The sequence below is a fragment of the Grampus griseus genome (genome assembly GCF_964374135.1).
Source record: "Grampus griseus genome assembly, chromosome: 16".
Classification (NCBI taxonomy): Eukaryota; Metazoa; Chordata; class Mammalia; order Artiodactyla; family Delphinidae; genus Grampus; species Grampus griseus.
Window position 1 is genome coordinate 86163791 of NC_139010.1, and position 16828 is coordinate 86180618.

Below are 16828 nucleotides of genomic sequence, written 5' to 3' on the forward strand. Positions count from 1 at the left end.
AACCCACGCACAACAATGAAGACCCAATGCAGCCAAAAATAAGTAAATAAAATAAATTTATAAAAATAAAAAATTATTAGGTATGAGTTTTCACCCCCAGTTCACTTTTCTGCAAATGCCTTTTCTGTGTTGCCTTGACACAACCTTAGCCAAAGCAGAACATCTGAGTAACAGAAACAGACCCCTCATTTCACTTATAGCCAGAGAAGTAGAAATAAATATACACAGACCCGGCTTCCCTGGTGGCGCAGTGGTTGAGAGTCCGTCTGCCGATGCAGGGGACACAGGTTCGTGTCCCGGTCCGGGAAGATCCCACATGCCGCGGAGCGGCTGGGCCCGTGAGCCATGGCCGCTGAGCCTGCGCGTCCGGAGCCTGTGCTCCGCAACAGGAGAGGCCACAACAGTGAGAGGCCCGCGTACCGCAAAAAAAAAAAAAAAAAAAAAAAATGCACAGACCCTTTCTTACACGTGCAGTTGACAAAAGCCCAAAGGTTTGACGGCACAGCCTGTTGCAGGGGGTGGGGGACACGCAGCTTACGCTCTCACACGTTATAAGTGGGGTGCTGAACGCTGCAGCCACCTACGAAGTGGAGTTTACCAATGCCTAACAAGATCACTTCTGCAGTTACCCTTTGACCTAGCAGTCCTACTTCTGGGGATATATCCTGAACTCACATTGGCAAAAATTCAAAATACCCTAACGGTATTTCACTATTCAGTGAAATTTTTAATAGCCAATTACTGAGAACAGCTCAAATGTCCCAAGTACCAAATGATCTGAGTAGTGTTGAGAACTGAAAATTTTTGGCTTGGGAAAAAGAAGATACAGGTTTAGGATCACTGAAGTTAATTAAAACCCCATAGTCCTGAATTTGAATTAGAAGTATTGCTATAAACCCATAATGTACATACCATATTTATTAAATCAATAACTTTACTGAAAGCCTGGACTAGTTTTTTGAAATCAAGGAAGTTACTGAGGAATGCCAAGCTGGGAGTCACGAGCCACCTCAAGAAGGTCCTGCTGGCCAAGAACAGGACCGCTTGAGTGGCTCCGAGAACAAGAACTACAATTGAAGGAAGTGCATGAAATACACTTAAATCCATGAGCTCATAGCATTCTTTAAAAATAAAACCTCATTGACTACGTTGGGAGGATGTCAGTAATTGACATCTTCTGAAAACTGGTAAATCAAGGGGAAGTCAAGGACTTCTCCTACCTTTCCTGAAAGAACTACACCTCTGGGTAACGAGGTGTTGATGTCAGCGTCTGCAGACATGACAAAAAGGGTGAACCAGACACTGGCTGTTTCCTGATAGACGTTCACCACACAACCTATTACATAGTCTTGCCAAAACATCAAGGCAGAGCCTGAGGTAAGGGGTTGCATGGAGGTGGTTTATTTTGAGAGATGATCCTAAGGGACAGGAGTGGGGGGCTGGGAGCGTGAAACAAGGGAAGAGGGAAAGCCCACCCTAGGGGGGCGTTATTGGAGTGGTCCCCACTGTGGGCAATTGAGGCTCCGTCCCACTGGAGACCCGAGAGCAGAGGATTTGTCCACCGGCGTCCCCACGGGCATGAACTCACTCCCTCACGCTTCCAAGTCTGCGGTGTGAAGGGTCAGTGTGGTCAGAGAAGCCGCAGGGCGGGGAGCCTCGGAGCGGCCGGTGGGAGATGCTGCCGGCAGGCCCAGGCATCTCGGGAGGAGTTGTTGCTCATTTCTCAGGTAGCCTGAGAGATGTGAGGCGGGCACAGAGGCACCGGGGCCCTGGTCAAGCTTCCAGACACAGAACACGTGAACCACACCCAGGACGCAGGGAGCAAGACCCAGACACCAAATCCCTAAGACACACAGCAATCAACGGCAGTGTGTGGACCTTAGTGAGATCCAGGTTCAAATAAACTGAAAAAACCAAACCAAGACTACCTGCGGGGTAACTTACATGAAGGCAGTGTGAGGCGCTCCACAACCCATTCCCAGTGAAACTGGTGAGAACTATAACAGCAAAAACAAAAAGACAACAATACCTACAACCTCTGGGAATGGTCCTGCAGGCAAGCAGCAAATAGAGAAGCATCCATCCAAGAAAATCTATGAAAATTTGGTAAGAAAGGAGAGTGGGGTATCTGACCCAAGACCACTCCCTCCTCCCCACTCAGCTCGGGGACGCAGGGACCCTGCGCCAGAGGCTGCAGTTGAGAACAGAAGACTTCCTGTCCCCCGGCTCCGCGTGGAAGGGCTTCCTTCCCTGAGCTGCAGGCCTAGGTGTTCGTACCTGCCCAGTGCCTGCTGCTGAGGCAAGTGTGGGTGAGGCTGGTTGAGAGCAGGGCCTCCCTCCTGCCCAGCCCAGCTCTTGGAGTGGAGGCTCTACCTTGGCACCACTGAGTGGTGCTGAGGCCCTGGGCACCTTCCCTGGCTGTGGGGCAGTGGTTCTCACCAGGAGAGGCGGCTGAGAGGACACCAGGCTAGTGCCCCTCCCGTGGAGCTCCTGGAGCAGGGGCGTCACACAGAGAGAAGTCTGCCCTTGTCGTCACCCCAGTTCCAGAGCCATGGCTCAGAGATTGGGGGGATGGGGGGGGTGATGAGCAAGTCGGGAAAACAGATCTCTCCTAATTTCTTCCCAAAGGAGCTGACTCTGTTTGCAACAGACTGTGGAGAAGTTGAAGCCCAAGTTCTCAGGAACAGTGAGGTGGTGGGGGGCACTCAGGAGGAGTGTCGAGTACAGGCTAAGTTGGAAGCTGGTTCACAGGAGGGAAGCAAGTGATAAGAAAACTGGGGTGGAAACAAACAGGAAAGGCCCGACTTGGAAAAGACCGTGTCAGAGACCTTGACTGGATTACTTTGTCGAGGAATTTATGCCCACGGGCTCGTTGAAAACTGTAGAGCAATCATCAGGCAATTACTGGAGTTTAACAGCTGGGTGTGGTCCCAGGTGACTGTGCATGTACCCAGAGGCGCATCTCCCTCAGGGCATCAGAGGCTTAACACTCGGTGTGGGCGTGGGGCAGCAGATACTCTTCACGGAAATAACCCAGCCGGTCACAAAAACAATGCACAAGCAAATAATAATAAGCCCCAGAGGAGAGGGACCAGTACCCAGAGTTGCTACAACATACTATCTATAATGTCCAATCTCCAACAAAAAATTATGAGGCATGCAAAGAAACAGGAATGTATAACCCTTATATCTGCAAAAGCAAAGCAACAGAGACTGCCTGTGAGCATTACAGGATGTCAGATCTACCAGAAAAGACTCCAAGGTAGCCATTATAAGCATGTTATAAACATGTTCACAGGACTAAAGGAAACTATGATTAAAGAATGAAAAGAAGGGTCGATGACAATGTCTCATCTAATAGAGACTATCGATAAAGAGATAGAAATTATTTTTTTAAAGAGAACAAAATGGAAATTCTGGAGTTGAAAAGTACAAACACTGAAAAATTCTAAAAACTCACTAGAGGAACCCAACAGTAGAGCTGAACTAGCAGAAGAAAGAATAATGAGCTTGAAGATTGATTGAGATTATGTAAGCCAAAAAACATCGAGAAAAAATAATGAAGAGAGCCTCAGTGAAACTTGAGATACCATTAAGAACACCAACATGCATGTGATGGGAGTACCAGGGGGAGAAGACAGAGAAAAGAGCAAAAAAACTTGAAGAAATAATGGCTGAAAGCTTCCCAAATTTATTGAAAAACAAATAACCTATACATCCAGGAATCTCAATGAATTCCAAGTAGGATAAATGCAAAGGGAGTCCAGAGACAATAAAAGTAGCAGCTGACTTCTCATCAGAAATAACAAACGCCAGAAAGAAGTGAGATAACATATTCAAAGTGCTCTTATGCTATTAAAAAACTGTCAAGGGGACTTCCCTGGCAGTTCTGTGGTTAAGACTCCACACTTCCAATGCAGGGAGCATGGGTCACCCCTGGTGGGGGAACTAAGGTCCCACGTGCCTTGAGGCGCAGCCAAAAAAAAAAAATTGTCAAGAATCCTACATCCAGTAATCAGAATGAAAGTGGAGGCATCACCACGTACCATACAGATATAAAAAAGACTATGAAGCAATATTATGAAACAATTGTATCCCAACAAATTAGATAACTTAGATGAAATGGGCACATTTCTAGAAAGACACAGAGTCATAAAACTGACTCGAGAAGAAACAGACAATCTGAATAGACCTATAACAGCTGAAAACATTAAATTAGTTAAAACACACACACACACACGCACATACACACACACACAAAACTACCCCTAAAGAAAAGTTTAGGACCAGATAGGTTCACGAGTTCTACCAAATAGTTAAAGAAGAATTAATACAAAATTTTCAAAAACTTCCTAAAAACAGAAGAGGAGGGAACACTTTCCAACTCCTTTTATAGTCCAGGATTAGTATGTTACCAGAACCAAAGACATCACAAGGAGGGCATAGTCCAATATCTCTTGTGACTATGATGCAAAAATCCTCAACAAACTTTAACAAACCAAATCCAGCAACATATAAAAAGAATTATACACCATGGGACTTCCCTGGTGGTGCAGTGGTTAAGACTCCATGCTCCCAATGCAGGAGCCCAGGTTCGATCCCTGGTCAGGGAACTAGATCCCACATGCCGCAACTAAGAGTTCACATGCCACAACTAAGGAGCCCACTTGCCGAAACTAAGGAGCCTGTGAGCCGCAACTAAGAGGAGCCCACCTGCTGCAACTAAGACCCGGTGCAACCAAATAAATAAATAAATATTAAAAAAAGAAAAGAATTATACACCATGACTAAGTGGGATTTATCCCAGGAATGCTAGGTTGGTTTAACATCAGAAAAACATTTAGTGTAATACATCATATCAATGGAATAAAAAACAGGGCTTCCCTGGTGGCACAGTGGTTGGGGGTCTGCCTGCCGATGCGGGGGGCACGGGTTCGTGCCCCGGTCCGGGAGGATCCCACGTGCCGCGGAGCGGCTGCGTCCGTTAGCCGTGGCCGCTGAGCCTACGCGTCCGGAGCCTGTGCTCCGCGGCGGGAGAGGCCACGGCAGTGAGAGGCCCGCGTACCGCAAAAACAAAAACCACACGATCATCTCAATTGATGCAGAAAAGTCATTTGACAAAATCCAACTAAGGATAAAAGGGAACTTCTTTAATCTGATAATGGCATCTACGGTAACCCCACAGCTCACATCATACTCAATGGTGAAAGACTGGATGCTTTCAGGAACAAGGCAAGGATACCTGTCTGGTCACTTCTATCCAACATTGTACTGGAGGTTCTGGCCAGAGCAATTAGGCAAAAAAGAAAAAGAAAAGAATGAAAGAAAGGAAAGAAAGAAAGAAAGGAAGAGCATCCAGATTGTAAAGGAAGAAGTAAAACTAGTTCTGTTCACAGATGACATGATGTTGTATGTAGACAATCCTAAGGAGCTCACTGAAAAATGATGAGAACGGATAAAAGAACTCAGCAGGGTGGCAGGATAGAAGATCAGTGTACAAAATCAGTTATCTCTCTATACCCTTGCAATGAACAATCCAAAAATACACTTAAGAAAACAATTCCAACTGCAATAGTATCAAAAAGAATAAAATGCTTAGGAATAAATTTAACCAAAAAAATGCAAAACTTATACCCTGAAAGCTACAGAACATTGTTCAAAGAAATTAAAGAGGATCTAAATAATTGGAAAAACATCTCACGCTCGTGACTGGAAGACTTAACATTGTTAAAATGTCAATATTTCCCGAAACAGTCCCTAATCTACAGATTCGATGCAAAATCTCTGTCAGAATCCCAGTGGACGTCTTTGTGGAAACTGACAACCTAATTCTAATATGGAACTGCAAGGAACCCAGAAGAGCCAAAACATTCTTGAAAGAAGAACAAAAGAAGGTTTCAAAACTTACTACAAAGCAACAGTAGTCAAGACACTGTGGTACTGGCAGGAGGATAGATATATTGACCAATGGAATAGAACTGAGGGCCCAGAAATAAACCCATACCCCTATGGTCGAGTGATATTTGACAGCACACGAAGACCATCCAATGGGGAGAGAGTAGTCTTTTCAACAAATGGTGTGGGATAACTGGATAACCACGCGGGGAAGAATCAAGTTGGACCCTTACCTCACAAAATATTCAAAAATTATCTCAAAATGCATCAAAGACCTAAATGTACGAGACGAAACTATAAAACACTTCGGAAAAAAGCACAGAGTGAATCTTAATGATCTTGAATTTGGCAAAGGGTTCTTAGGTATGACACCAAAAGCATGAGCGACAAAATTGAAAATAGATAAATTGTATTTCATCAAAATTAAAATAGTTTGTGCTTCAAATGACACAATCAAGAAAGTGGAAAGACAACCCACATAATGGAAGAAAATATTTGCAAATCCTGTATCTGATGAGGATTTAATATCCTGAATGTATAAAGAACTCCTACAACTCAACACAAAAGACAACCCAGCTAAAAAATGGGCAAAGGACTTAAATAGATGTTTCTCTGAAGAAGATACATAAATAGCCAATGAGCACATGAGAAGACAGTCAGTATCTCTAGCCATCGGGGAAACACAGATTAAAGCCTGAGACTTCACACCCACTAGGCTGGCTGGAATCAAAATACCAGATAATAGCAAGTGTTGGAAAGAATATGGAGAAATCGAACTTTCCACTATAATTTACCACATTAACAGATTGAATGGGGGAATCAACTGATCATCTCAATATACGCAGCAAAAGCATTTGATAAAGTACAACACTCACTGATGATAAAACGTCCTATTAACTAGTTGCAGAAGGAAATGTAGGTCACCTGGAAAAGGTATTTTGAAACCCCCCCTGCACATATCATGCTTATGGTGAAATGTTAAAAGTATTTCCTTTAAAAAGCAAGAATAAGACAAAATGCCCCTTCTGGAAACTTCTAGCCACACTCACACTGCAGGCTCTAGCCGGCCCAGTAAGACAGGAGAAAGAGGTAAGAGATGGGTACCACTGTGCTTTGTTTCAGTTCCATTTAACAGAAAACCCAAACAATTGCTTACACGGGTAGGAACGCAATCCTCTCTGGCCCCTGAGGCCTCCCCAGCCTCCTGCAGGGTCCAGGGGCGCTGCCTCTGGGCCTCTGAGCGCAGCGCTCACCACGCCAAGTTGTGGAAACGGGCTCGCCGAGGGTAGGGGTGAGCACATGGTTCCTCGTTCTGCAGATTTTCAAAGTCAACCTGGAAGAACGGTAACACCCCTTGGCTGCGCACAGGACAATGCAGCTGTTTGGCGTGGTTTTTAAAAACACGTGCTTCTTAACATGCTGAGACATTTCCTGCCCACATTTTACTGCCTCTGAAATTTAGCATCTTATCATCATGGCCATGTTGGTTAATTTGCTATATGGGTATTTTTCTTAATGGTCTAATCAATGGAAACACAGCGTAATGTATGGAATATCAGAAATAGCAAGAACTGTGTATGTTTAGCTAATGAGGCAACACTTTTTTAAAAGTCAAATGAAAGTACCAGAGCTTTAGGCCATCTGGATAGCGTTATGCGTTATCACACCAGGGACACGGTGAAGTACAGTGATTCAGAAATACTTCCTGAGGGCGTGCACAGATTTGGGACCAGCGAGGCCAGCAGAGAACCCTGCCCTTTGCCTGCCCCTGGCTGTGTCCATGAAGCATGGCATCTCTGGCGATGCAGAAATGGCATTTTTCTTAACATGCCAATCATGGCAAGGTCTTTACAGTCTGTTGGGAGGAAGTACTGCCTAAGTAGTGTTTTCTTGTTATGAAATGTTTTAAACGCACAAAAGCAAATGTAAAATCACACGTCTGGGCTTCCCTGGTGGCGCAGTGGTTAAGAATCCGCCTGCCAATGCAGGGGACACGGGTTCGAGCCCTGGTCCGGGAAGATCCCACATGCCGCGGAGCAACCAAGCCCGTGCGCCACAACTACAGAGCCTGTGCTCTAGAGCCCGCAAGCCACAGCTACTGAGCCCGCGAGCCACAACTACTGAAGCCTGCGCGCCTAGAGCCCGTGCTCCACAACAAGAGAAGCCACCGCAATGAGAAGCCTGCGCACTGCAACGAAGAGTAGCCCCTGCTCGCCACAACTAGAGACAGCCACGCGCAGCAACGAGGACCCAATGCAGCCAAAAATAATAAATAAATAAATACATACATTTATAAAAATAAAAAATAAAATCACACGTCCTGGCAAGGACAGTAGATACCACAGCCCCACAACCCAGCTTAAGAAGTACCCAGTGTTTACTTTTAGGAGTCCCATGAGAGGGCCTCTACCCTCCCGGCACTGCTTCTTTATGATCGTTCAAGACCTATGGTCAGATTGCGGGAGTCCCTCCCCCAGAAGTGCTGAAGCAGAACTGACCTGGCCCAACCCTCTGAGTGGTCCACAGGCGCAAGACCTGCGGCCTGGGGTCCACGCCTGGCACAGAGTAGGCCAGGTTGGCTCGGGGGCCAGCAGGGACCATAGAGCTGACTGGATGCCAGGAAGGGACCCTGGTCCCCACCCAGGAACCAGAGGCGACCCTGACGTGGGAGCCTCAGGGCAGTCTTCCTGAGACCCTGAGACCCAGGCATGCTGGGTGGGTCACTGTTTAGCGTCCTCCCTGGTCCCATCTTCCCCACTCTGGCACTACCGGGGTCACCGCAGTCCACACCTTTGCATAACTTGGCCCACTCCTTGTCCCCAGATCAGGTGGCCCCTGCACCTCCAGAGAGGCGTGCTCTGCCCTGAACTGCTCTCCTGTCCCCCTGTCCAGGTGGTCTCCCAAGGGCAGGGCTGCTGTCTCCAAATCCAGCAGCCGGGCATGAGGCAGGTGACTGGGAACCAGCGGGGCTGGGGGGGAAGCCGGACTCTGGAGCTCGGACCCCTCCGTGCAGGGTCCTGATGGGTGAGTCCTCCCGCGTTGGCTCCGGCCAGCTGGGCAGCCTCAAGGCCTTGGAGACACAGTGGCTGAGGAGATGGCCGGCAGTGTCCCCTGGCCCCAGGACCTGGCCCAGGGCATTCAGGGGCCCGAGTTGTCCATGAGACGGTGGACAGGCAGTAGAAGTCCACAGTGCTCTGCCCTGGGCGGGAGCCTGGTCTAAAACAATGGGAAAGTCTTGGTCTTGATAAGTTTGCTTCAGCCTTTCCCAGCAAGGGCACCCAGCTGGTGGGCTCTGGGCCTCCACAGAGCCTCGCTCACCCTCCAGTGGTCTGGGTGCCAAGCCCTGAGTCAGACAAAGGATGGTCGAGCTGCTCCGTGGGGTCCTGAGAGGAGAGGCTCCCTGGGGAGGTGTCTTGGTCAGAACCGGTCATGCAGACCCGTAGCAAATTGATGCAGCCGATCCCTCTGCCAGCCCCGGGCTGCCCAGCGCTCTGGGGTGTGGAGAAGAGGATCAAAGTATTGACGGGCCTTAAAAAGCCGCAGATGTGGTCCTGCAGGTGCCTGGGCACACAGAAGGCGGGTGGTCGCTCTCAGGGCCCCTGGGCCCCTCGTCCAGCTCCCTTGGTGCAGCGGCCCCCACCTGCCTTCTCTGGCACTTTCCAGACCACGGACGGGTCTGGCCCCTCGCAAATCGTGACTGGAGCTGGGTTCTGAGCTTAAGCAGCACAGGTTCAGGACTCGCTGGCCCACACCCCAGGAGGGACTGGACGCATCTGGCCTCCTCCCCCTTCCCATCACCAGGCCTTCATTCTTAGCAGCTGCACTTCAAGAACTGCGTTAGTTTCTCTTTCAAATTCATCCTGAGTTTGCATTTTTCCAGGAAACCGAGGGAGAATGATGGCTACGACATGTAAATTAATGCAGTATTATCCTTGCTTCCCGTGGAGCGGCACCTCCGCTGCCTGCCCAGTAAAAGTCAGTGCTTCGCCTTCGCAGGCGGCAGGACCCCAGCCCTGCAGTCATTACAGGGAGAGACGGGCCTGGAATTGGCCTCTCGCGTGGTCACTGCGTGTCCCTACGCCCACGCGGCAGAGGCGGTCTGCCGCCCAGGTGCCCCCTCCGGCCCGGCGGGTGAGGGAGGGGAGGTGAGCTAACCCCAAGATCGCCCGCCACGGCCCCAGCCCTGAGTCGGAGCATTGGGGGCGGCAGGGCAGACGCTCGGACAGGGGAGAGGGTCGGACCGTCCTCTTGCTTGGCGCCTGGGCGCCCGGTTCCTAAGTTATGTCAGCATGTTGTCAAGAGGCAGCAGAAGGATGCGCAGCAGGTCCCCGGCCACCGGCCACCCTGGCGAGTCGGCAGGACGCAGCTGGCCGCTGGCGCCGCCGGTCCCGCTGCGGGCGCGCGGCCATTCCTTCTCTTTCCGCCGGACAACGCCGACCGCTGTCCCGCTCCAGCTCCGTCCCCGCGGAAGCCAAGCGACCGCGCCAGCCCGCGGTGCGGTCCGCGCTCCACGAGTCCGAGGTTCCGAGGCCGCCGGGCCCACGCGTGGATGCCCCGCGCACACTCACCGCACGCACCCTCACGCACATGATCCCACAGAGACAGCACTTCGCCTCAGGCTCCCGGACGTTCTCTAGTAAAATACATAAATACATAAATGAACGCGGGAAAAATTCCTAAAACAAGCGTGAAAGTCTCCACTCGCACACAACGCTGAGAAACCTAGTTAGCGAAAGTAGTTGGTAAGTTTCTCTTTAGCAATTCCGGCACCAAACTGTTCCTGTCGTTTCTTTGTTCCGAATCAGTTTCCTGCCGCTGCAGCCAGAAACAATCTACTAAGTTCTTCCGAGCCGCCGCGGTTACCGAGACAGGTCCACAGAGGAAACCTCAGAATACTTTATTGGCTGCTTTGTATACATTGGAAAGTCCTATTTTGTCCATTTCGAGGACAATATAAAACTATGTTCACTGCCTTTCAGGAAAGTTTGCACTAACATAACTTTATAAAAACATTTTTTTAAAATAACCGTAAGATACCCACAGATAGTCTTGCGGCATCCAGTTTAACACAGTATTAACAACAACAAAAACAAAAACCTGAAAAACGAGACAAGAAGAGAACTCCGAGACGCCCGCTGCGCACCAGGAGCAAGGAACCGGCCGGGGCGCCGCTCGCCCGCGGGGACCCGTCTCCGGACCTGGGAAGGGGTGGCCCCGGTGGCGGAAGACAACACCCCGCCCCCTACACCCCCTGCGCGCGTGCCCTTCCTCCCCAGCGGGCCCCCAGGGCCCACGGCCTTGCAGCCCTAGGACAGGTAATACATGCCGTAGGCGGCCACGGGCGCGGCGAGGAGTCCCGGCACCTGCGGCAGGGAGCCCGCCGCGCTGCCGTACACGGCCGGGGAGCCGTGAAGGTGGACGCCCAGCGGGAAGGGCAGGGCGAACGAGGGCAGCAGCGGCTTGGCCGCCAGCTTCAGCTTCTCCAGCTCGGCCTCCTGCAGTCGCTTGGCCTTGGCCCGGCGGTTCTGAAACCAGATCTTGACCTGCGTCTCGGAGAGGCTCAGGCTGCTGGAGAACTCGGCGCGCTCCGCGATGGACAGGTACTGCTTCTGGCGGAACTTGCCCTCCAGCGCCAGCAGCTGCGCGGTGGTGAAGGGCGTCCGCGGCTTGCGGTTGTTCTTGTGTTTCCTGAGGGTGCAGGGTGGAGGGCTGGGGGCGCCTAGGGGGAAAGAGAGCACAAAGCGGACGCTCAAACGCCAGCAGTGCGCGCCAAGGACGGTTCCGGATGCGTGTCCCGGCCGAGACCGCGGACCTCAGTTGAGACAAGATACCCCCAAACCTCCGGGGTAATAGAAGCGAGGCACCGGGGAGACGGCGCGCGGAGAGGGGGGCCGTTGTGGACTCGGGTTCTGCTCCCCAGATCGGTGGCCTTGCGTCCCTCGGGAGGAGGGGAACTCTGCCCACTTGGAAAAGCGAAAAACTTGGGCGGGAAGCGCAGAGGCCAAGCAGAAGTCAACCATCGCGGGGAGTGACGGCAGCAAAAGGGGTGCTCGGCCAGAGAGACTCCGAGACAAGAAGCCCCGGGTCTTGGGTTGCGGGCTCCGCCCCAGGGTAGAGCAGAAGCCTGTTTGGCGTGGGGCCGGGGAGCCGCCGTGGGGTTCGCGCGCGCGCGGGAGTGGTCGCGTGGGCTCGCGTGGGCTGGTTTCTTTCTCTGCGCCCGGGCCGGCGCGTTAGTGGCTGGTTACTTTCCAAAGTTACGAGAGACAGCGTCCTTCCCGCCCTAGTCCTCCGAGCCCGGGCCGGGCGGGCTCCTCTCGCAGCCCAGAACCGTGCGACAGGGCACTTACGTGGGGAGGACAAGGGGGCGGCCGCCGGGACCCAGGCCCGGGGTTCCGCGGCGCCCCGCGGCCTCTCCTCCCGGGGCTCCGCGGGCTCCGCGCCCAGCCAGTGCTCTGCCTGCAGCAGCGACTTGACGCTGAAGGGCAACGGGCCGGACCCCGCACGGTCCCTGCTGCACGTCCTGAGCCCAACAGGGTTCATGCCGAGCGACGCCGGGGCCATGCGCTGGCCGGCGGGCGCGGGGCTGGCGGGGCTCAGCAGGCGCGACGTGGGGCCAGCGCGCCGCGACACTGCCGGGGGCTCCACTGCGCCCCCGCCCTCAGAGCCCTATAAAAAGGCGGCGCCCCTTTCATGCCCAGCTCTCCAATCGCCGCTGTCGCTGCCGCGTGGACCCAGGCGTCCATTGGTTTCGCTGACCCGGGAGGGCGGGACGGCCGACTGGGACTCTAGCGCCCCAGCCCCGGCCTGCCTGGCGCACCCCTGTGGACTTCCCAGAGCCTGGCTGTCCTCTCCCGGAGCGCTGCGGCCCGGCTGGGAGGTGGCTGGTACACCCGGGGAGCACGAGGCGCTGGCCCCAGCCTCCCCACGCGCAGGAGCCCACAGTGGGCGCGACCTGGTTGAGCCGCGGTCCGGGCACAGGTCGGGACCGCGCGCGGATCCTGAGACGCGGAGAGCTCGGCGCCGTCAGAGAGGCGGCGCCGGCGCCTCCCGTAGTGTTGTCCCTCTGTCGCTCGCCGGCTGCTCTTCCCGCTGCGCCCAGTCCGGAGCCTGAGCCTTCGGCGCGTGCCTGCTGTGGCCCAGGCGTTCCCTCCGAACCCTGGGGGCTGCTTTTGACTGAACCTGCGCCCGGACCGAGGACCCTGCTTCTGTCGCCTTGTAGTCGGGCCTCAGGTGCCCTGACCCTGAATGGCTTTTTAGGCACCCGTAGCTGCCGAACGCTCTCCGTGGCGTCCCACGGCCTGGCTCCAGGAACGGCCGGCGGGGCACGTCGAAGGTCCCCGGGCAGGGCCCGGAGCCGCGGAGAAGGCCGAGGGGCCGACCTCTCATCCGCCTGCGACGCAGGGCTTGGGGCACAGGCAGGGCGCCTCGGGCCGCTGGGGCGCGAGGTCAGTCGCTGGGTGTTGGATTCACCGTCAGCCTCTCCCGCTCCTCACTTGCTTGGCCGAATCGTCCGGAGTCGCGGGACCTGGGACCTGGGAAAAGCCCCGCGGCGCGGGCCTCCGACTGACCCGGCCAGACGGGGCCGGGCTGTCAACGGGGACCCCGCGGATCAGGCGGAGAGGGATCCCCGACACGGCTCGTAGAAGGTGGAGCCAAGGCCCGACAGAGATTTACGCTTCACTCGGATTATTTTTCCAAAACTGAACCAATCTTTGGTTTAAAAACCTTCTGGGGTGCTGCAGACGAGGCACCGCTCTGCAGCCTCTCGCGGAACGAAAGAAACCCCGACTGTGTTTTAGAATAAATCATGAGATTATTTTGCAGGTAACACCTTTATGTCCGATTAATATCCCAGAACACGGAAACAGCAACCTAAATCCGTACATGTTTATTTTTGAAAAACCAAAGTGTTTTTTTTTTTTTTTTTTGCGGTACTCAGGCCTCTCACTGCTGTGGCCTCTCCCGTTGCGGAGCACAGGCTCCGGACGCGCAGGCTCAGCGGCCATGGCTCACGGGCCCAGCCGCTCCACGGCATGTGGGATCTTCTTGGACCGGGACACGAACCCACGTCCCCTACATCGGCAGGCGGACTCTCAACCACTGCGCCACCAGGGAAACCCTCAAAGTTGTTTAATGAAATCTAGCTTTGGGTGACACTTTATCCAGTTCAGCTAGAAAAATTCAATTAGAAAGTTTCTCTTCATGCAAACTTAGAAGCATGACTGAAAGGGGCCCTCAGACCCCTCCAGGCCAGGCCTGCATCTGTGGCTAGATCAGTTCTTTCTGCGTTCCAAGATGGATTGCCCCTTTCTAATGTAATAAAGATGTTCTGAGTTGATTGAAGATAATTGTACCATTAGAGCACTTTCTTTGAAGGCCTCTCTCCTGATAGCTTATCTTTAGCAGGCCACTCACAGGAGCGTTTGAAAAAGAATTTTAATGAGGATGACAGCCAGCTGCCTCCGCCTGCCCCATGTCCACTCAGGACACTCCGGAGGTGGCCTCTGGGTGGATGACGTGGGGGCCTGGCTGCGGCCTGGCTAGCCCGGGGGTGGGATGGGGCCATGGGGCCAGGCGCAGGGGCCGACCTTCAGGACCGGCTCCCTGAGGGTGTTGGACTGGTGTCTCTAGTTCCCAGCAAGGCTGGGCCAGTGCTGACCAGGCCCCTGACTGGCACTGGCTCCAGCAGGGGCATAGAGGAAGGAGGGAGGGAGGATGTGGGGCTGGGGGAGAGCCCCTGGGCTTGGATATCAAAACCCAGACCCCAACACTGAGCACAACCAGGCCTCCAGCACAGTGTCAGCTCCAGCCCCGCTGGGCCCTGGGATGGGAGATGGGGCAGGGGATGGTGGCGGTGAGAAGGAAGGGATCCCACTTCTGTCAACGTGGGGGCTTTGGGTGCAGAACCCTGGACCCCGTGTGTAGGGGAGCCTGGGCACCGTCTCTGGCCACCAGGAGGGATGAAGACACCTGCAGGGACCCGGCTTCCCAGCGGCCCAGGAGCAGGCCAGCCAGGCATGTTGTGTGGACAGGAGCACCCTTCCCATCCCAGGTGAGCCCCTGAAATGACGGCAAAGCCCCAAAGAATGCCCCACTCAATCCACCCTGGGGCAGACACTGTCCCCCCAGTTCGAGTGGCATTGTCCCTGCACTTTGCTCTGAGCTGTGTGGGGACAGGAGGTCAAGCGAAGGCCCAGACACTTTCATTTCCTGTGTTTCTCTGCCTCCTTTTGGTGCTGAATTCATGGGGAATGAACACATCCTTAGCTTCCAGAAATGAGTGCCGAGTACAGTTCCTGTGCCTCTTTTTGGTGCTGAATTCATGGGGAATGAACACATCCTTAGCTTCCAGAAATGAGTGACGAGTACAGACACGGGGGGATTGGAAGCCCTGAGGGGCCTCCTCAGTGGAGTCAGTGTAGCGAGATGATTCTTGAGAATGGATTTTGTTTTGTGGGATTTATCCGGGCAAGTTTGGTACTGGGCAGGACTCAAACAGAAGTGCTCTCCCTCCTCTTAAAACCTGGTGGAGGGGAGGGTTTGATGCTGCGGCGGAGAGGTCACGTAGAGCTCACGCCAGACGGTGCCGCAGGATTGAAGGTGATACCACGTTAGTGACTGAAGAAAGCGATGGTCCCCTTTTGTATGGGGATGGTGGGCATCCCGTCCTGGATGCCGTTTACAGGGCGGTAGCACAGTTTGCACACCAGGGACCATGACGGGCCCATCTCCTGGGTCTTGCTCCAGGGCGGGACCACCCACTCCTCAGGGCTCCTTCCAAAGGGCCGCACTTCCCAGACAGTGTAATCTCCAGGGGAACCATGTTAGAAACCATCGACTTATGCCTCATCCTCTATGTCATTGCTGTCATTGCTGAGGCCCCAGAGAGCCTCCTATTCATCCTGAAAGGCTGGGGCCACTCCCCTCCTCAAAGGCATCTGTGTTGGAGCCTTTGAAATTTTCCTTCTCAACTTATTGGAAAATTGCTCCAAACACAAGTGGTACTTTACCCATGACTCTGGCCAGAGGGGGACTAGGTGACATGAGCTCCAGCAGCTAGTGGGTGTGCTAAAAGAGAGGCAGGTGGGACGTGAGGTCCCCCAGGTGGGACGTGAGGTCCCCCAGGTGGGACGTGAGGTCTACCTCCCCAGGTGGATGCTTTGGCGTCGCTCAGGAGAGGACCTGCTCCCAGTCAGATGAGGCCCATGAGATGGGGAAGGCTCAGATGAAAGTGGGAGCTGAGGAGAGAAGGCCCTGGGACTCATCCTGCGACCCCATCACTTCATAGTGTCTCCCCACATCTTTTTTTTGGCCGTACCTCGCAGCATGTGGGATCTTATTTCCCTGACAAGGGATTGAACCCGTGCCACCTGCAGTGGAAGTGTGGAGTCTTAACCACTGGACAGCCAGGGAAGTCCCTCCCCACATCACTTCTTTTCTCCTGTTCACCTCTATCTTCTCTGCCAATTTACTTTCACATTTACTCTTTACATCCAGGGCTTTGAAACTTTGCCAAACCTCCTGATGGGGGAAATCAGAGGAGAAGCCCATCTTTACTGAGTGACCTCTCTGTCCAGAGCAATAGGTGCATGTAGTTTTGTCCGGTACAGAATGACCCACCCCCCCAGGACGTCTGCAGCCTAGTCCCTGGGACCTGGCAATGTGTACGTGGCAAAGGCAGGATTGAGATTGTTCATCAACTGCCCTTGGGATGGACCATCCTGGCGCATCCAGGTAGACCCAATCTAATCACCGGGGTCCTCGAGGGCCCAGAGACATGGCAGCGTGGGAAGGAATGAGCTAGCCATAGCTGGCTTTGGTGGGCGGCCTCTAAGGCCTGGGGTCCCCCAGAGCCTCCAGCAGGACCAGCCCAGGCCGCTGACACTTGATTTGGCCCAGGGAGACCCACTTGGGCTTCTGGCCCCAGAACTGT

General features: G+C 53.5%; 1 protein-coding gene across 1 annotated transcript; it reads right to left on the reverse strand.

The window, feature by feature from the left end:
- Positions 1 to 11201: 11201 nt before the first annotated feature.
- On the reverse strand, positions 11202 to 12456 carry VENTX (VENT homeobox; the record flags this gene model as incomplete). Its single annotated transcript, XM_082673075.1, has 2 exons — positions 11202 to 11614; positions 12243 to 12456. 2 exons carry the CDS (start codon positions 12454 to 12456, stop codon positions 11202 to 11204), a joined length of 627 nt encoding a protein of 208 aa, XP_082529201.1.
- Between the last annotated feature and the right edge of the window lie 4372 nt (positions 12457 to 16828).